Raw genomic sequence first — 21,213 nt, forward strand, 5'->3', positions numbered from 1 at the left:
AAAGTATATGGATCTGAGAAAAGATTTTCCTTGCCTTTTACTGGGTTTTGTGTAGGTCCTTTAGCTTCTAGCAAAGAAGTTTTGAATATCATGGGCTCTGATCAAAATCCCAGAGGAATGCTAGGTCATAATTCTCATCTAAATAGGAAACCTATGTCTTAGAGTTGAAAAAGACCTAAAGGTTATCTAGTTTAAGGATTTCAAATCCTGACCTCTGTTTAGCACCATTCATTTCCCTCCAGATAATAACATAGTCCTTTATTCCTTTGCCCAGATAAGTCTTTGTGAAAGGAAAAAATGTTTAGATGGAAGTGATTAGATTAATTCAAAAAATATCTTTTTGAGTTTGTGACCTTTGGTCTGGTTAAGCCTCCCACCCAATGCAGGAATTACCCTTCTAAAATCTCTAAGGTGATCTCATTTTCTAAGATTAAATGAGGAATCAATTCATCATTAAATGATAAAGTTCTTTGAAAATCTTAAAGGAACTCTATAAATGCCATCTATTATTCTGCTTAAGTAGAACATATGGAGAGGCTTTGGAATTGGAGGACCTAGGTTCAAATCTAAGCTTACTTAATTGCCTTTGTGACCTTGAGTCACTTAAACTCTCTGGGTCTCAGTTTTCTCATCTCTAAAATATAGGGGATAAGACTAGATCAGGGCTTCTTAAACTTTTTCCACTCTCAACCCCTTCAGCACTTCTTAAACTATGGGCTAACAGACTTATACAGTCTGTTCCAGCTCTAAATCTATCTTTATACAAGCCTGAGATCATTACTGGAATAGTTCTTTGGTCATAACTTTGGTGAGGAAGCAGTCGGAGGAACTGAAGGCTTGGATACCTCCTGAACATGGTCACTGGGTGTTTACACTTCACTCAGACCAAACCTCAGCTCTGAAGGAGGGCCTGTTTTTCCTGAGGTCCTCTCAGGTTGTCTTAGAAGGACAACTGCTTTTACCTGTTTGTTTTTGCTGCTCTATGTTCATTTTGTGGTAGTGTTCTGTTTGTGGAGGAAATTGTGAGAGTCTGGAAATTTCTCATCTACTCCACCAACTTCCCTGAATGCCTTTCTGCAGCAGAGCTTTCTGGAATCTAAGAGTAGCATAGAAAAAGAAGAAGTCTATAGGTAATCTGACTTGTTCCAGTTTGGAACTGACTCATGTTTATGTTACCAAATACCTCGATTACAACTACCAAGAGCTCTTGGTACATAGTGATGCAAGTTTGTTGACTGGTCAGGTTTTTTTGTTTGCTTATTGGGGGGAGGATGGAGTTAGACCAGACTTTTCATTTTATTGATATAGAGAACTTCTGGTAAGGAAATTGCTTCTACCAATGGAGTGCAACAACTGCTTTGCAAATTTAGAGTTTCCTGTTGTCAGTGAGATAACCAGGGTCACACAGCCAATATATGTCAGAACCCAAATTCTTCCTCACTCTGAAACTGCCTCCCTTTTTCTTATCCCAGTTTTTAGCCTTTTTCTTCTTTTTTTTCTTTCTATATCTCTTCTTCTTTCCCATCTCCTCTTATGTTTTCTCCCTGTTTCTTCCTCCGTTTCTCTTCTGATCTTTCAATTCTTCAATCTTCCTTGACTTTCTATCTGACTCCTTGCAGCTTTTCCAAGGTTGTCTAAATAAAAACAAATTTCTCTCAGAAAATATGCTGAAGGCAAAGTAGCAGATGCAGAAGGCATCCTTTTAACACCCTGCTCGCTTCCCCTCAAAAAAACCCCAATCCATCAAGTAAAAGAAAAGAAACCCAGGCAACATCCTTTCTGACCTAGCAATGTCATTGCCTCAGCTAGGAAATCTGCACAAATGGAGTTCCACCAGGAGACAGAAGTAAGAAGATGCAGTGCAGGAACAGGTGTTCTTGGTGCGTGGGAAGCGGGCAATGCTTCACAGGTGCAGAGCTTACTTGTGGTTAGGAGTGAGCCAGAGCTTATAGTCACAATACCACAGGCTCAATTTTCATCATGTAACACAGGGATCATTTTACATGCTTACACAGGATTAAGAATCTAGGTGGAAAGTATGTACAGATGTGCACACTTTGTGGGGAGCCTGTGCCCTTCTCCCATGCCTGGTTCCCACCTAAGCCTACACTTGCCAATATCTGATTTTTTTCATTCCTCATGCTACTCCAAGTAAATAAGTGTTTATTGATCGATCAATTGGTTGGTTGGTTGGTTGATTGTTCTCCATCAGGGAGTTGAATTAGTTTCCATGCCCTTTTCCTCCAGCCCCAGTCAATGTTGATTAATTGATTAATTGACTAATCACCATCAAAGTATCTGCTTTGGTTTGTCCAAACAAAGAGGAACTAGTTGTACAGGTGAGAACCTCTCTTTCCTCTCAATAGGACACTGATGTTCAGACTGTCTGACTCCCTCTGCCCAAAATTACCTCCTCCCACCCCACCCCCCACTGTGTTTCTCTACTCAAAAACTATGCCTTTCATGTCACAATTAAAGAAAAAGGATTCAAATGTAGGTACTTCTAGAAGAAGTAACCATGACTTAAATACGGACTGAAGTATAGCAGATCCTATGTTGGGAAGTACCTATAATCTTGGATAAATTTCATATTTACTTATCTGTGTACTGGTTTTTCCCCTAATTAATATAAGCAACCCTGAGGGCAGGGCTAGTTTGCTTTGGGCATCTAACTCAGTGCCTGATATATAGCAGTCACTTAATTGCTTAATTAAATGAATGAATAAGGGTTAGCTAGGTGACTCAGTGAATAGAGCACCGGCCCTGGAGTCAGGAGGATCTGAGTAATAATCCGGCCTCAGACACTTGACACACTTACTAGCCCTGTGACTTGGACAAGTCACTTAACCCCAGTTGCCTTGTATATATAAAATTCCCAATAAATAAATAAATAAAATTAAGGAATAAGGGAACATTCTGCTAGTCCCTCTCCTCCAATATATATATATATATATATATATATATATATATATATTTTAAAGTACAATTATTTTGTTATTTTTAATTTGTAGAATAAAACAAGCATTTTAATAATAGTATAATAAAATATATGTATATATATATGTAGTACATAGTTGTTTGCATGTTGTCTCCCTTAAAATATGAGCTCCTTGAGGGCATGGACCATGTGTTTTTAACTTCCTTTGTACGCCCCAAACTTTCCAAAGTACCTGGCACATAGTAAAAGTTTGATCAATGGTGTTGACTGACTGATGTCAAGAAAAAGAATGAAAACAAACTTTCCCACTTTACAACCTGCCCCACCATACACAAACACTTGTTAATATAAACCCTCCTTTCAGCCTGTAACATTAAAAAAATCTTTTCCTAGTATGTATTTATAGCAAAGTATATTCCTCCTAGGCCACCTGGGACAGCTGGGAGGTTGCTTTCTTTCATTCTTCCTGTCCTGTTCCATTGGGGCAGTATTGTAGTCCTGCTTTTGCCTCTAAGGAGCTGGGTGACCTTGGTTTCAGTCACTTAACCTCTCCGTCAAGTGAAAGGGTTGGGCTCACTGATCTCTAAGGTCCTTTGTAGCTTTAATAATTTTTTATTCTATTTTTAGTTAACTCTGTGCTAGTTGAATACTTCTCCCTTAGGGCTCTGGTCTCCAGTTTTCCTCTTGGTTATCCAGGACTTAGCAGAGGCCCTGACACACAGTAGATGCTTTTCATTCTAATGCTTTCCCTCTATTGATGTATAATGTACTCCTGTGGCTCTGTGACCTCATTAGCAAAGCAGACAACCCCCCCCCCCCCCACACACACACACACACACTTATTCATGCTTGCCCATACTGCTGTATAGCTCTTCTCCTTGGTTTATACCAGTGGTATCAAACTCATAAAAACCTTACACAAGGACCCCTGTGGGCTGCCTATTGACTCACAAAAATCACATATTAACATTACCTATGCTCTATTGTATTTTAATTTATTTTGTTAAATATTTCCCAATTACATTATATATATATTTTTTAAAGCAATCGGGGTTAAGTAACTTGGTCAAGGTTACACGGCCAGTTATTTCTGGGTGTGGTACTGAGTATCTGAGCCCGGGATTCGATCCAGGTCATCCCGACACTGGAGCCAGTGCTCTTACTCCCTGAGCCACCTGGCTACCCCTCAATTACATTATATTATATTCATATATTCTGTTTTGGGCTGCACTTGGGCATTGTGGCTCATGCCAAATGCTTAACACTTTACATTCACATTACAATTAGGGGCATGTGACATCTACAGATAAGTATAATTCATAGTAGAATATGCAAAGGATAGATCCAGATAAAAATGATCTGAGAAAATTATGAAAAGGAAGTCACTCTAAGCTGGGAGAAATCACAGAAAACAGCTTTATGAAGCAGGTGGCATCTGAGTTGGACCTTGAAAGATTTCAACAGGTAGAAACAAAGAGGAAATATATTCTGGGTATAGGGAACAGCATGTGAAAATCCATGAAGGTGGAAAAAACCTTCACTTGATTTCACCATCCTCTCATGCTATAATCCTATATATCTCTACCCTTTCATAAGCCAAACTTGTAGAAGAAGCTTTCTACACTCGTTGCCTCTACTTTTTCACCTTTTACTCACTTATCATTTGTAATCTGGCTTCACGCCCCACCACTCACCCAAAACTACTCTCTGCAAGGCTAACAATGATCTCTTTATTTTATTTTATTTTTAAAAATTTATTTTTATTTTTCAACATTCATTTCCACAAGATTTTGAGTTACAATTTTTTCTCTCCTAATCTTTCCCCCACCCCCAAAATAGCAAGTCAACTGAATACCCCTTCCCCCAATCTGTTCTCTTATATCCTTCCCCATCCCCCCTAACTTTCTAGTAGGGCAAGATGAGTTTCTATGCCCCAGTACCTGTATATCTTATTTCCCAGGTGCATGTAAAATTCCCTTCTTCCCTCCTCACCCACTCCCACTGGGAAGATAAGCAATTCAATATAGATTAACAATGATCTCTTAATTGCTAAATCCAATAGCAATTAAAATAACCAAAAGTGCCCTTTTTTCAGTCTTCCTTCTCGACCTCTCTGCAGAATTTGATGCATTTGGCCACCTCCACCTTCTGAATCCTGTTTCTTCCCTGACTTTTTGAGACCCTGCCATGTTGTGGTTCCTATCCCCCTTAGCCTGCCTTTTGCATGGATTACTTATCACCCTTACTTCATCCCAAGGCTCTGTTCTGGACTTTCTCCTCCACTCTGTCTACACTTTCTTTTGGTGATCCCATAAGCTATCTTGGGTTCAACTATAATCTATGTAGATGATTCCCACATCTACATGTCCAGCCTTCACCTCCCGCCTGCCCCCCATATCCAGTCCCACCCCAGTAAATTGCTGCTTGACATCTCCACCTGGATATTTCAAACTCAACACGTCCAAAACAAATTATCTTTTTCCTTATGCCCATCCTTTCTCATTGTTGTTGAATTGTTTCAGCTGTGTCCCACTCTTCATAACCCCATTAGGGTTTTCTTAGCAAAGATTCTGGAGTGGTTTACCATTTCCTTCTCCAGCTCATTTTACAAATGAGGGAACTGAGGCAAACAAAGTTAAGTGACTTGCCCAAGGTCATATAGCTAGTGTCTGAGGCCAGATTTGAACTCAGGAAGGGGAGGCTTCCTGATACCAGGCTCAGCACTCTATTCTCCTTTCTCTTACCTTCCTGCTTTTGTCAAAGGCATGGCCATTCTTTCAGCGACTAAGTTTTAAAAACCAGGAGTCATCCTCAACTCTTTACTGTCACTCACTTGTCCATCAGTTGTCAACTCCTATCAATTCCACTTCCTCAACACTTCTAACTTGCAGGGGTGTACTGGTAAATGTTGTACAACCAGCTCTCTGGAATAGTGAACACAACACACTTTAAGTTTAATCTGCATTATTAATATCTTTCTCCATTGTCTTCTTAAGTTCAAATAATCAAAAAGACAACCAGTTAAGCCTTGATTTGTGGGGCTTATTGTTTTCAGTGTAAATGTTCACAACTAAAAATTTAACAATTGACTCTCTCAGGCTAGTACAGGTTGGCTCCACCACATCTCTGACATCTATCCCCTTTCCTCTACTCATATAAGCATCATGTCTCATCACCTCTCACATGGATTACTTCAACAGCCTTCTCCCTATCCTGGGCAGCTAGGTGGCAAAGTGGATAGAGAGCTAAGCCTGGAGTCAGGAGGAGCTGAGTTCAAATCTGACCTCAGATACTTAATGTGTGACCCTAGGCAAGTCATTTAAGCCTGTTTGCCTCAGTTGTTTGTCTATAAAATGAGTTGAAGAAGGAAATGGCAAACCACTCCAGTATCTTTACCAGGAAAATCCCAAATGGTGTCACAAAGAGTGGGTTATGACTGAAAAACAATACAACATCCATCCATTTAATCCACATAGTTGTCAAATTGGTATTCCTAAAGTACATGTCTGACCATGCCATCCTGTTGCTTTTAAGATGAAACAGAAGCACTCCTGTTTAGCCTTTACAGCCTTTCACCGCTTGACTCCAGTCTACCTTCCTAAGTAGACATGTCTCCCTCACACACTCCACACTTTGACCCCATTTGTTTTCTATATGTGACATTCCATTTCCTAAGTCTGTGATTTGCACATGTTGCCCCTCAAGCCTAAAATATTCTCCCTCCTCACCTCTGTCTCTTGGAATATCAATCTCCTTTGGGGATCAGTCAGCTCAAGTTCCACTTCCTGTAAGAGGTTTCTCCTGAATTCCTCAGTTGTTAGTGGGGCCCTCCCCCATCACTATGTGGTTTTGTATATATCCTGTTATGTATTTATCTGTATATATTCTGTTATTTACTTATACTTAAGCTCTATCTCCTCAGTCGATAAAATGTATGCTCCTTAAGGGCAGAGACTATATCACTTTTGAATCTGTATCCCCAGGGCCTGAGTCTCAGGCAATTAGCAAGCATTTAATAAAGACTTTTTGGTTGTTTGGCGGGGAAAGAAAAGAGAAAAGATGAACTCGGGTAACAACTAATCTGTTTTGACTGAGATGTAGAGTGGATGTGGAGGAATGGTGTGAGATAGGGTCCAGATTGTGGTTCTTACTTTGTGTTCCCACCTCAAGAGTAGGTTTTTTCTTTAGCAGGCACTGCTCTTACAATAGGCATTCAGGTGACTTTTTCTTGTGGTCTGGATTTGAAGTCCCTTATCTCTCATTTCAGACCACTCTACCTCTGCATCAAAGGATTGCATGGCAGATTCAGGCCCTCATTAACATGGAACATAAAAGTAAATGTTGATATTTGTCTCTGTCCCCAGTAATGTCTTTGTTCCATGACCCTTACCTCTTTTCCCCACAGAAACCCAATGATCGTGATCACAGAGTTAGAATGGCATTGGGTAATGGATTGCGAGGAGATGTTTGGAGGGAATTCATCCGGCGATTTGGAGACATTCATATTTATGAATTCTATGCCTCCACTGAAGGAAATATAGGATTTTTAAATTACCCAAGAAAGATTGGTGCTGTGGGAAGACAAAACCTTTTGCAAAAGGTAAGAAGAAAAAATAATGGGGATGATAAATGGATTTAGTAAATATTTATCTAGGGATACACCTTTTTAAAGATAATTTTAAAACTTTAATGTCCAAAATAAAAGACCTTAATAACTGGACAAACAATTATTAATTAATTTAATTATTTATTATTATTAATTTATCTTAATATTACTATAAATTAATATTATTTTAATTAAATTAATATAATAAAAATAACAGTAACTCCCCAATTTAATTTATCTTTAATGCAATACCAATAAAAATATTAAGGGCTTCTTAATATAACTAGACAATCATAATGCAATATATATTGAAAAACAAGTGGAGGCCAGATGTGGTGATACACACCTGTAATCTCTGCCCCTGAGAAGGCTGAGGCTGGTAGGTCACTTGAGGTCGGATGATCTGAGCTTACATAGGGCAATAGCCATTTGAGTGTGTGCGGTAAAGTGGTACCCATATGGTGAGCCTCCATTAGCAAGGGGCTACCAGGCCACCTAAGGAGCCAGTCCAGGGTAAAAGTGGAGCAGAGGTTCTGTTTCTGGTCAGTAGTAAAATTTGGGCCTGTAAGTGGCTGCTGTACTTCTGGTCTGTGAAACATAGGAAGGCGCAGTCTGAAAAAAAGAAAAAGGGAAGGAGGGAGGGAAAATGGAATATCAAGAATATTGAGGGGCACCTGGAAAAGTGAGTGAAAGTGGTCTTGTACCAGAATACTTTCTGAAACATTACAAAAGGTAAAAAAAATTACTTCAAGTCTCTGTGATTAAAGCAACTTTCAGATATTTCTTAGGAACTATTTCAGAATCACTTTGTCTTCAAAACATGACAGTTGCCATGCTGGATCAGATCCAGGCCAGTAGTCTGTCTCTGAGAGTGGCATCAAGAGATATATTATAAAAGGTCCTAGATGTTTCCCATCATGCCAACCTTCAAAAGTTAAGGGTAGACTACTTTCCCATTGTGTACCCCCATCTTAATTTCCATTCACAACTAACAATGGATCTTTCATCCATCAATTTATCTAAAACACTACTAAATTACTATTTGTATTTCTGGACCATAACATTTCTTGATACCTCTTGAGAGGTGGTATGGTGTGGTAGATAGAGTCATAAAGACCAAGACTGAAATCCTTCCTCTGAAACATTCAGTCTATATTACCAGGATCTTCTCAGTGTCCTAGAGTAGCTTTCTAAGACTATAAATTGGAGAAGAGTTGCCAGTTTACACTGGTAGCTGGATTTTTCCCTACCAGTAATTCCCTATACCAATAAATTACAAGTCCGGACCAAAAAAAAAAAAATGAAAAACCCATTTCTTAAGGTAAAAAAAAATCCTATAGGTTCATTACTTTCTCCATTAAGTAATACTTACTGATCCTAAATCTACCTCTTTCAAGCTTCCAAATGACATTATCCCTAGTTCTGATATCCGAGGATTTGGGGAGCAAGTCTGTATTCAGTCATTTAAGTCTAGAGTCTGGAATTGTACCCCATCTCCCCTTTAAGTCATCATCTCCTCAGACTGAAAAGCACTGGTCTTTGTCAGACTATTCTTTCCCTGAGTTATTTTGTACTAGGATTGTAGATCTAGAATTAGAAGAGATCCCAGAGGTCATACAGTCCTACCTCCTCAATTTACAAACGAAGATGTACCTGTTTCAGGTAACACAGGTAGTAAGTGTCAAAGGCAGGATTTGAACCTGGGCCTTCTGACTCGAGTGCTATTACTTACTGTATTGTACTACACCATCTCCCTCATCTATCCCCCCAGAGCTCTCTTTACCTTTTAGGGCAGGGATGGGGAACCTGCAGCCTTGAGGCCACATTTGTTCTGTGAAATTTGGATTCAGTCAAAAGGCCACACTTGAAGACCTAGAACATCATATGTGGCCTCAAGGCCAAAGGTATCCCACTTCTGTTCTAGGGCATCAAAACATAGGTAGGACTTGATCAATCCGAGATTGGGAGAAAGGGGATGCCAAGGAAAGATTCTGGATCAAAAATGGGGAAGTATGGCATGGGGGGGTAAGGGCAGGGAAGGACAGTAAATAATTCAGCTTGACAAGATTATTGAATTCATGAAGGGAAGTTGTAGGAAATTATGTGATGCTCATTGTAGGGGAGGGAGGACTCATTCCTGACAGTGCAAAACTCTGGGTGGCAGAATGTCAACATAGATCTGTTCAGAATTCAGGAAAAAAATCTACTTGTGAAAGAAATAATGCTCAAAATGATGATTAATTCTATTTTTGCTAGAAAGCTGTTTCGTATGAGTTGATTAAATATGATGTAGAGAAAGATGAACCTGTCCGAGATGGAAATGGATACTGCATAAAAGTTCCCAAAGGTACCACTGACTTCTATTAAATTAAGTAATCTTCCTGGGCAAGTCACTTCACCCTGTTTGCCTCAGTTTCCTCATCTGTCAAATGAGCTGCTAGAGAAGGAAATGGCAAACCCCTCCAGGATCTTTGCCACAAAAACCCCAAATGGGGTCACTAAGAGTCAAATTACTCAACAGCTAGTTTGGATGTAAACTATGAGACAATCAGTGGAAAAATATTTATTAAGTGCTACTGTGTTCTAGGCACTAAGCTGAGTGCTGGGTAAGAGAGATCTGAAAGTCCTATCAGATAGGTTAAATAGCATTAGAGAAGGAATCCCCAGCAATTACTCCAGTACTCTTGGAAAGAAAACAGTCACCAATAAGTAGATGGGCCTATCCTAGACCTTTTACCAGAAGACAGGCACTAGGATTTATTTGGACTGTTTAGAGCTAACGTGAAATGCCTAATTGGTAGTCTTTCAAACTGCTTTATGTTCCAATTGGATTTATATGTCAGCCTCCTAGAAGGTTATTGTTATTGAAATTAATTAATTGTTTTCCTTTCTGTCAGAATGCCTTTTAAGGAGCATCAAGGTAGAATAAACATAGCATAAGCTATATCACTTTGGAAATAAGGGTTTCATTTAAGTTTTAAGAAACCATAAATGAAATGTTAAAAGCTACCAAGTATACAAAGTTATTCTTTTACCCCTTAATGAATGTTTATAAATGTCACAAGCTAAAAAAATATAGTGAGTTTATCGATGTCTAACTTTTTTTTTTTAAGCAATTGGGGTTAAGTAACTTGCTCAAGGTTACACAGCCAGGTGTTTATGGGTGGGTGCTAAGTGTCTGAGCCCGGATTCAATCCCGACACTGGGGCTGGTGCTCTTACTCGCTGTGCTACCTGGCCACCCCTATGTCTAACTTTTAAACTCAAACTGTCTTATATTATTAGTAATGTCTACAAACTGATAATTTTGCAATAAGAGATAAAAATTAATAGAATTATAGATGTATACTAGTCTAGCTATGCCTGTCCCTTTACAGAGGTTCAGATCTCACCTCTGCTTCTAACTATGTGACCATGGACAAGTCACCTAATCTGCAAGCCTTTTACCTTATCTGTAAGAATAGGAGTAATACAGCCAGGTCCCCATTAGGGCAAATATAGTGAATCCCCTCAAGTGGTGCCATGTTTCAAATTTGCACTTCGTTATTTCCATTGGGCTGGAACCAGTTCCCATATTTTACATAATTATAACTTCGAATAATATGAATTCAAATACATTTGTGCCCAATTCAGGAGATTCATTATTTGCACTAAACAAGACCTCTCTATAATAGCACTGACCTCTCAGAATTGTCAGAGGATCAAATGCTGTAATGTCAGTTAGGTGCTTTGCAAACCTTAAAACACAATAACAATGTCAGCCATTGTTTTGACCATTGTTGTTATAGAGTTAAGCCTGGTGCCACGCTCTTCATTTGACCTTAACCAACAGTCAGTTGATGGTGAAACTTGGCGACAGTGAAAAATACCTGCTTTTCTCCTTCTTCTGTTATCTTAGGTGAAGCAGGATTATTAATTTGCAAAATCACAGAACTTACACCATTCAATGGCTATGCTGGAGGAAAGAGTCAAACAGAGAAGAAAAAACTAAGAGATGTCTTTAAGAAAGGGGATATCTATTTTAACAGCGGTGACCTCTTATTAATTGATCATGAAAACTTCATCTACTTCCATGACAGAATTGGAGATACTTTCAGGTTGGTTTTCTGTTCATTATTGGACAAAACAAACTTTAAAAAAAAACTGTGAAATTAGAATTGTAATCTTTAATCCACAGGGAAAGGATCTGGAAATATGCTTTCATTGGTATAGGGAACTCTTAAGAGGGGGATTCCATTTACCACAGATTAGCCCTGCAACTTTTCTAGTATTAGAGAATTGCCATAGAGAAGATATCTTACAATGACTTGCCCAGAGTCACAAAGCTAGTATGTGTCAGAAGCCAGACTTGAATCCAGGTTTTTCTGATTTGGAGACCAGCTATGTTGTGCTTTTTATTCTGGTAACACATGTTGGAAAAGTTGTTTCTATAAATTTGATGTGTCCAAGGAATCTGATCATGTCACTAGAAAGAGGAACAGAGTCCAGAAACTGAGACAGAATAGTATAGCGGAAAGAACACTGACCTGAAAGTTAGGAGACAAGTTTAAATCCTGGCCTCAATACTGTATAGCTATGTCTGTAAGCACAAAACAAAGTATGTTGTTATTGTTAATCAGTCATTTCAGTCTTGTCTGACTCTCTGTAACCCCATTTGGGATTTTCTTGGCAAAGATACTGGAGTGGTAACTAAATATAACTCTGAAATTCATTGGTTGAATGAAATAAGAACTAAAATCTATTAAAATTAAATGTTGGTTATGTGAATGAAATGGGAAGATTTATGATCAGGAGCATCTCCCTTAGATCAAGACTATTTTAACAGTGAAACCACCATTACTCCATGCTATGTTTCTGATAGGTGGCCCAGCAAATAGAGTGCTGGCCCTGGAGTCAGGAAGACTCATCTTCCTGAGTTCAAATTTGACCTCAAATCCTTACTAACTGTGTGACCCTAAGCAAGTCACTTAACCATGTTTGCCTCAGTTTCCTCATCTATAAAATGAGCTGGAGAAGGAAATGACAAACCACTCTAGTATCTTTGCTAAGAAAACCCCAAAAAGGATTGCAAAGAATCTAACATGACTGGAAAAACAACTGAAAAACAACTTTCACTGTAAGTCTGTGTTTTTGCCAAAAGTTTCAGGAATGAGTAAGTATCATTCTGCAATGACAAAAATTTTAGTTTATACTCAGTTCATCTGTTAACAAGCATAACAATCACAGTTACCAAACATTTGTTAAGCACATCCTTTATGCTAGGTACTGTACTGGGTACTGGAGATACAAAGACAGAAGTAAACAGTCCATGCCCTTAAGAAGTTGACATTATAATTTAGGGAGAAAACACATCCATATAGTTGTATATGTAAACTATGGGCAAAACCAATCTATGGTGATTTTTTTTTAAAGCAATTGGGGTTAAGTAACTTGCTCAAGGTTGCACAGCCAGTTATTTCTGGGTGTGGTGCTGAGTATCTGAGCCCGGATTTGATCCCCAGGTCATCCCGACACTGGGGCAGGTACTCTTACTCTTTGTGCTACCTGGCCGCCCCTATGGTGATTTTTTGAAGGGAAGGCACTAGCAGCTGGTGTTATTGGGAAAGGTTCTTCACAGAGAAGGTGAGCTTTGAAGGACGCTGGAGTTCTAAGAGATTGAGGGGAGAAGGCGAAGGTGCTTTCTAGGCATAGGAGACAAGGGCACATACAGAGGAAATAAAATATCCCTGTATGAAACTTCAGGAAGGTCACTTTGGCTATACCATAGAATGAAGGCATGAAGGAAAGTAATGTATGATAGAGTCTGGAACAGGGTTGGGGAACCTTCGGCCTCAAGGCCACATGTGGCCCTCTAGATCCTCAAGTGCGGCCCTTTGACTGAATCCAAATTTCACACAACAAATCCCCTTAATAAAAAGATTTGTTGTATAAAACTTGAACTCAGTCAAAAGACCACACCCAAGGAACCTAGAAGGCCACATGTGGCCTCAAGACTGCAGGTCCCTCACCCCTGGTCTAGGAGTTTCCAAGAGTGATTATTAAATATGATCAAAGACAGACTAGACCCTACCCTAACACCATGGATATATAATGGAAAGTGATAAATGTATTACTACAAATTTAGGTAGAAATTAACCTGCCATCTTTCTTTCCCAAATCCAGGTGGAAAGGGGAAAATGTGGCAACCACAGAAGTCGCAGATATCATGGGGCTGGTTAACTTTGTCCAAGAAGTCAATGTTTATGGTGTGCCTGTACCAGGTACGTACAAAAGCCACTGGAAAACTTAAACTAAGCTTCTAGACAAATGGAACATAGTTTTAATGCTGGGACAGAATTTGCCATCTGTTCCCTGCATACTATCCAACAAAGCATTTCTCTTCTTTGAACATTGCCACGCGCCACCTCGAGGCCACAGGTTCCTCACTCCTGACCTGACTTTCTCTGAGTCTGGTTTTTTCAGTCTATAAAATGAGAGAATTGGTGAAGATGACCTTCAAGATTGCTTGCAGTTCTAAAATAGGGGGGAGGTCTAGAAACAAAATCAAGGAATGTTTCTTTAAACTTTTCACACCTAAACATGAAGAGTAAGTGAGGTTCCCAAGGAGAAAAAGAGAGAAAAGAGCTCCCTCTCCTTTTCCAGCAAGTTCTCCAGGCACACGACTCACCACCCCAAGTTATTACTCTAGGGCATAGCACCATTTATCTGCCTCTCTTTGAGCAATATTCTGTGATTCTTACTTGTTTTGCAAGCAAGAATCCAAAGTTCTCTTTTTTTCCTGAGTTGTAGTAGGATTGACATGCTAATGATTAACATTTGATGTAAGCTTTAAGGTTTGCAAAACACTTAGCTCAAGGTTGTAGAGGTGAAAGGTGCAAATATTATTATGTGTGATTATGATTATTTTACCTCTGGAGAACCTGGAGCCTTAAAAGGTTAAGTGACTGACCTGTGGCCCCAAACACTGGGGTGGAATTCTCCTAACTCCAAATCCAGTAGGAGAGTCATTGAACCAGGCTGCTTCTCAAAAACAAACAAATGTTCTAGAGTTGCCCTTGTCTGCCAGATCCTTGTTTCGTGGTAGGAATTATAACAAGATCCCAGGTAACTGAGATTTAAGAGAAACTAGAAGAAAAAGAATCCTAATATAGAAGAGAATGTACTTAGGTAGCTAATTAAATCTTAGCCCACATAAATATTCACTGAAATATAGTCATCAGATTATGGGAACTAATTGTTGTTCAGTCATTTTTTTAGTTGTATTCAATTCTTCATGACCCCATTTGGGGTTTTCTTGGCAGAGATAGAAGAGTGGTTTACCATTAACTTCTCCAGCTCATTTTACAGATGAGGAAACTGAGGCAAACAGGGTTAAGTGACTTTCTGAGAGTCACACAGCTAGAATTTGAATTCGGGAAGATGCGTCTTCCTGACTCTAGGCCCAGCACTCTATCTACTGTGCCACCTAGCTGTCCATGGAAATTAATAGTCCCATTTTATTTTCATAAATGGCATAGAAAAAGGGCTTGGTTTTAAGATTTTAAGACAGGGAATTTGGTTTTGAATCCTAACTGCTATTTACTACCTGTGTGACCTTGGGCAGGTTACTAAACCTATCTGGGCCTGTTTCCTCATATGTAAAGTAGGGAGATTGGCCTCACTTTCAGCTCCAGGCCATAGATTTAGGAATGGAGAGGACCCTAAAGGCCATCTAGTCCAAATCCTTCACTTTACAGATGAGGAAACCAAGGTTCAGTTGTTTTTCCATGTCCCCATAGATAGCAAATTGGTATATCTTCTCTTCCTCCAAACCCAATACTGTGTACACTACACCTACCCAGAGTACTATGTTTAGGGCTGGCTCTCATCATTTTGAGGTGACTCTAGGTTCTTAATACGGCATGCCAATGAAACACAAGTCCTAGCAACTCCTGGAAAAACTTCAAACTGAAGGCCTTTTGATAACAGCTGTCATGTAAGGACTAGCCTATTTATTCAGAATTCAAGGCTTATTCCCAAAAGGTTAGCCCACCAGGTGATGATTTCTTTGGCCATAGCAACTCTATTTGTGAGTGTGTTTTCAAGTTTAATAGTATTTTATTTTTTTTCCCCTAGTTACATGTCAAGAAAATTTTTAGCATTCATTTTTACAAGATTTTGAGTTCCAAATGTTTTTCCCTCCCTCCCCTCCTCTTTCCTCTTCAGAAAATGGCAGGCAATTTGATATAGTTTATACATGTGCTATCATGTAAAAATATTTCTATATTAGTCACAGTCATGAAAGAAGAAACAGATCAAAAGGAAAAGAAAAAAAGTGTGAGAAAGAATAAAGTAAATGAAAAGATATGCTTCAATCTGTATTCAGAGTGCATCAGTTCTTTATCTGGCTATGGATAGCATTTTCCTTCAGAAGTCCTTTGTATTTGTCTTGAATAGCATAGCAATGAATAAAACCATCCACAGACATACAGAGGGGTTGCAGTCTCCATTTATGGGGGGAAAGCATCCACATCAATGAAACAACTGCTCTCTTAAAGTATTAGGAACCTGCAAACCTAGACTATGTCCAGAAGAATATAATGAGAATAGTGAGGGACTTAGAAACTTGGGCTGTTTAGCCTAGAGAAGAGGTGATTATGGGGAGACATCATTTTTATCTTCATTATCTGAAGGGCCCACATAGATGGAGTTGATTTGTTTTGGAGAACAGACCTAGAGCCAGTGGCTAGAAATCAGAAAGGCATTTTGTCTAAAAATTAAGAAAAATAACTTTATAACAACTAAGAATGTTTCTACAGTACAGTAAGCCTTATTGCAGAGTGAGCTCTCCATCACTGAAAGTATTTTAGTAGAAGCAGAATAGCCATCCATCATGGATCTAAAGGAAAGGATTTCTTCATTGGATCGGAGGTGAGACTAAATGTCTCTTCTAATTCTAATCTTCCAAATAACCAGGATCTCTAATCCCCTAAGAATTCAGTCCAGATCTAGATTTCATGGTAAAAGTACAGGTTGCCACTAGATCCAGATGGCTCCAGAGGAGAAAGTGAAGCTGGTGACTTTGCAAAGCCCTCTCTCACTTAAATCCAATTCATTTGCAAGTCCTGGCATCACCTTCCTGATCTCATGGTTCTCTTTGAGAATGAAGGACAACAACCAGTCTGGACCATGGCCTTCACCCCACCTGGAGTCATGCTTAATCTAACGATCCATGAGAAGCCTCTTTAGGTCTAGAGCCAACATAAAGTTTAATACCTGCTTTAGGGTAGACTTGGCGTGCCATTTTTGGTACTATCCTTAGCATAAACTTGAATTAGGAGTGATGCCAGAACCATTCCCAATGAGATCATCTCTCTGGGAAGGGAATAATACTTGGCCTGGACCAGAACCAGACTACCTCCTGGGAAGACAGAGGAAGGGGAGCTATTAATGCATACATCCACTTCCATATTAGAGAATAATAATTTATAGGGTACTTTACAGTTTGCAGAATACCATATATGCATTATCTCATTTGAGTATCAATAATCCTTATGGGGTACTATTCCATTTTATAGATAGGGAAAGTGAATGCCTGACTCAAACCTCTTCCTCCTCCAATCCCTCCATGGCTAACCATTAATTTGATGGTTATTTTTTTAATATATTTTTTATGATGATTTTCCTAAAGTAAAGGTGCAATGATGGCACACGCGCACGCACACACACACACTTCTCTATTGTCTCCTGGATCAAATACAGAATACTCCAAATTCCGAATCCTTCACCACCTAGCCCCCTTCCCACTCTTCTTACATCTTATTTCCCAACACTAACTGATTAGGTGACACCATCTTCTAGCACTTTCCCTGTCTCTCCCCCATGCCTGGAACACTCTCCCTCCTCATTGCTGCCTCCAACCTCCCTGGTTCTTTTAAGCCCCTGCTAAACCTATCATTGGCCCTCTTGGAAAAGGAAGGATGAACAACAACAGTCTTTTACTAGAGGCCTTTCCCCCCCTCCCCTCTTAATTTTCCCACCTTCCCTATGTTAATTATTTTCTATTCATCCTGTATATAACTTGCTTTGTATATATTTGTTTTCATGTTGTCTCCCCCATTAGAGTGTAAGCTCTTTGTGGGCAGGGACTGTCTTTTGCCTCTTTTTTGTGTCCCCATCCATTAGCACAGTGCCTGGCACATACTAAATGCTTACTAAATGTTGATTGATTAACTCAGAGAGGTTAAGTGACTTACCCAAAGTCACACAGCTAGTGTCAGGTAGGATTTGAACAGGGCCTTCTTGACTTTGTCCAACACTTTCTACTATTGCCATGCTACTCTAGAGGAGCAAAGGGAACTATACTGTTGTATTCTTTCTTTATGCACTGTATCTTCATTTCTTTCTTTTTTTAAAAAAAAAATGGGGGGGGGGGGCTAGGTGGCACAGTGAATAGAGCACCAGCCCTGGAGTCAGGAGGACCTGAGTTCAAATGTGACCTCAGACACTTGACACATTAGCTGTGTGACCTTGGGCAAGTCACTTAATGCCAATTGCCCTGCCCTCCCCCCTCCAAAAAAATTTTTTTTTCAATTAATAGGCTTTGGAGAGATATTTGAGAGGTTGCCAAGAATTGCCTTAAGGCAACTAACTACCTTTAGACACAAAAAGAGAAAGAGAGAGAGAGAGGAAAGCTTAGCCTTCCTCATTCCAGTTGTTTCTTTTTTGTTTTCTACCTTCATTAGAGAGAGATAAACATCCTATCACCATGGGAGAAGTTTCTAAAGCCTGGGGCCCTCGTGACCAAAGTAAGCTTGCTTCCCCTTCTCTCTGATTACATATAAATAGTTCAGAGAAGTAGAGCCGACCTCCCCTAGGAACAGTAAGATTGGGTAGAAGGGATATTAATGCCCAATTAATTCAGGCATCACAAGAAAACAATGATAATTGTTCTAAAAACACCTCTCCACTTACTGTCCTGCCTGGTCAACAGGAAATAAATGCTATTAGGATTAGTTTTAGTAATTGCCCCAAACCGTTCTCCACTTACCCCCAGGCTTGATCAAGATAAATCCCTTGATCTTAGGACTGGTTTTCTCTAAGGGAACGGTCACCTTATTATATTAACTTGCTTTACTGTAAGGGCATACAATAATCTTCCATTTCACTTTTACTCTTTTACTCTAACCTTTTTTTGGTGTCCAACTCTTTGTGGCCCTTTTTGGGATTTTCTTGACAAAGATACTAGAATGATTTGCTATTTCCTTCTCTATTTCATTTTACAGATGAGGAAACTGAGGTAAACAGGGTGAAGTGACTTACCCAGGCTAATAAGTGTCTAAGCCCAGATTTGAACTCAGGTTTTCCTGACTTCAGGCCTGGCGCTTTATCCACTGAGCCACCTAGCTACCCCTACATAATTCTTTCGTCTTTAGAACTGCTGGACTAATTCACAGCTTCCTTTATAGTATACTGGTATTGACAATAAAATTTCAACTGTGATAATCTCTCAATTATCCATAACAATTAGAGTATATCAATAACAATGACTAATTCCTAAGTCATCCCAGAGCTTCATTTTATCCAATGATTAGAATTTTTTTCTCTCACCAAACCTTCCATAAGAACTGTGGATAAAGATCCAATTTGTCTGGTTTGTATTTAAGATTCTGTCAAAGGGCCACACTTCAGCCTCCAGGCTGAAGGTTCCCTACCACCATGACCTAATCTATATCTTGTCACCGGACCCAAATGGCTGTGGAGAAGAAAGTGAGGCTGGTGACTTTGCACAGCCCTCCCTCACTTAAATAGTTCACTATTTAAGTTCATCTGCATATCAAGGCATCACTTCCCTGGTGTCATGGAAAGATCCATGAAAGCTGGTAACTGCTCAATGAATGCTGGTTTAAAGGGCCATTCTTTTAGTCATTCAAATGTTTTCCCATCATGTGTCAACAAGCTTTGCTATATTACTGTCACTCTTTCCCCAGGTCACGAGGGTCGAATAGGGATGGCATCCATCCGGGTGAAGGAGAACCATGAATTTGATGGGAAGAAGCTGTATAAGCACATTGCTGACTACCTGCCTAGCTATGCAAGGCCTAGATTCATTCGGCTTCAGGTATGAATGCCAAAGAGGCAAGTGAGTCATTACTTCTCCTGAGGGAAATCCCAGTAAGATTCTGATCCATCCCTTCAGAATGCCTACATGGCCTGAATGAGGTCAGAGGAATGGATTACCACTTACCCCCTTTCAGTCAGAACATGCATTGACTTTTTTTTTTAAAGCAATCAGGGTTAAGTAACTTGCTCAAGGTTACACGGCCAGTTATTTCTGGGTGTGGTGCAGAGTATCTGAGCCCAGATTCGATCCCCCAGGTCATCCTGACACTGGAGCTGGTGCTCTTACCCGCTGAGCCACCTGCCTGGCCCCTAATAACATCTTTTTTTTTTTCCTTTTGGAGGGCAATTGGGGTTAAGTAACTTAACCAAGGTTACACGGCTAGTATTTTTGTGTGGATGTTAAGTGTCTCAGGCCGGAACTGAACTTGGGTCCTCCCTACTCCAGGACTTGAGTTCAAATCCTGCTTCAGACACTAGGTATATGATCCTGGGCAAGTCATTTAACATTTAACCCTAATTGCAAAAGAAAGAAACCACTGGAGAATAGATATAAATCATTCTCAGAGTTGGAAAGCTGGATTACAAGTCCTGTCTCTCACATTTGCTATCTATATGACCTTGAGCAAATCACTTAACCTCACTGTGGCCCCAGGGAATTATCTAAGATCAAAATTTAGAGAGTCTGCTTTGGGAGAGGGAGTTTCCTCATCCAGGATTACCCTATTTCAACAAAATCACAGATCTAGTCCCTACTCCAAACATCTAGTGCAGTTCTGGGCACATAGTAGGGATTTAATAAATGCATAAACAAATTATTGGGTATTTTTCAGGATACCATTGAAGTCACTGGAACTTTTAAGCACCGTAAAGTGATGCTTGTGGAGGAGGGATTCAACCCTGCTGTCATCAAAGACACCTTGTATTTCTTGGATGACACTGAGAAAATGTACATCCCTATGACTGAGGACATTTATAACTCCATAAATAATCAAAGTCTGAAACTCTGAATGTTTCCAAGACAGCAACTGGGACACAACCTCTGAATATACCCACTTCAGCATTTGTTATAGTCCAATTTTAATTTGATTGAAGATTAGAAAGTATAATTTTCTATGAACTGATGCATACTGTAAGGGAAGAGGGTTTTTGTTTTTTTGGGGGGGGGGGTTCTTTAAATTTATCTGAACTTTTGCAAATGCAAAGATGTAATTTGTTTTTAAATTTGCACCTACAGTTTGTATTTGCAAACTGGACTTGTTGAAGGGAGGGGAGTGTTTTTTTTTTTTAAATCATAATAAAACAGATCAATATTAAAGTGTGTGGTAGTACTATTTCTTATGTTCTTGATCAGCTTTATTCCAAATATAGCCCTCATGTCAGATGCATCAGTAATTTGAAGGACTAGGGTTACTGTTCAAGGGTATACCTTTGGAATGGTTTGATCTCCAAGCCAGAAACCTGGGGAAATTGCTGTCCTGGTTATCCCAGGAGTTGACACTAGTTCTTCCTCATTGATGAAATTAAGCTTTAGTCAAATCAACAATTAACTGGGTATTGTGCAAATGGGC

General features: G+C 39.5%; 1 protein-coding gene across 1 annotated transcript in view; it reads left to right on the plus strand.

Moving 5' to 3' along the window:
• The window catches only part of SLC27A2 (solute carrier family 27 member 2), a 67,988-nt gene extending 47,012 nt beyond the window's left edge, over positions 1–20,976 (plus strand). Inside the window, exons 5-10 of the mRNA XM_069098033.1 lie at positions 7,344–7,538; positions 9,801–9,891; positions 11,442–11,640; positions 13,706–13,803; positions 19,513–19,643; positions 20,476–20,976. Of these exons, the coding sequence (XP_068954134.1) occupies positions 7,344–7,538; positions 9,801–9,891; positions 11,442–11,640; positions 13,706–13,803; positions 19,513–19,643; positions 20,476–20,652 (891 nt within the window). The 3' untranslated portion in view covers positions 20,653–20,976. The remainder of the gene's footprint in view (positions 1–7,343; positions 7,539–9,800; positions 9,892–11,441; positions 11,641–13,705; positions 13,804–19,512; positions 19,644–20,475) is intronic.
• The last annotated feature ends 237 nt before the right edge of the window (positions 20,977–21,213 follow it).

The sequence above is a fragment of the Petaurus breviceps genome, unplaced genomic scaffold (assembly GCF_028583685.1).
Source record: "Petaurus breviceps papuanus isolate PSGF00001 unplaced genomic scaffold, PetGlider_PUasm1.0 37, whole genome shotgun sequence".
Taxonomy (NCBI): domain Eukaryota; kingdom Metazoa; phylum Chordata; class Mammalia; order Diprotodontia; family Petauridae; genus Petaurus; species Petaurus breviceps.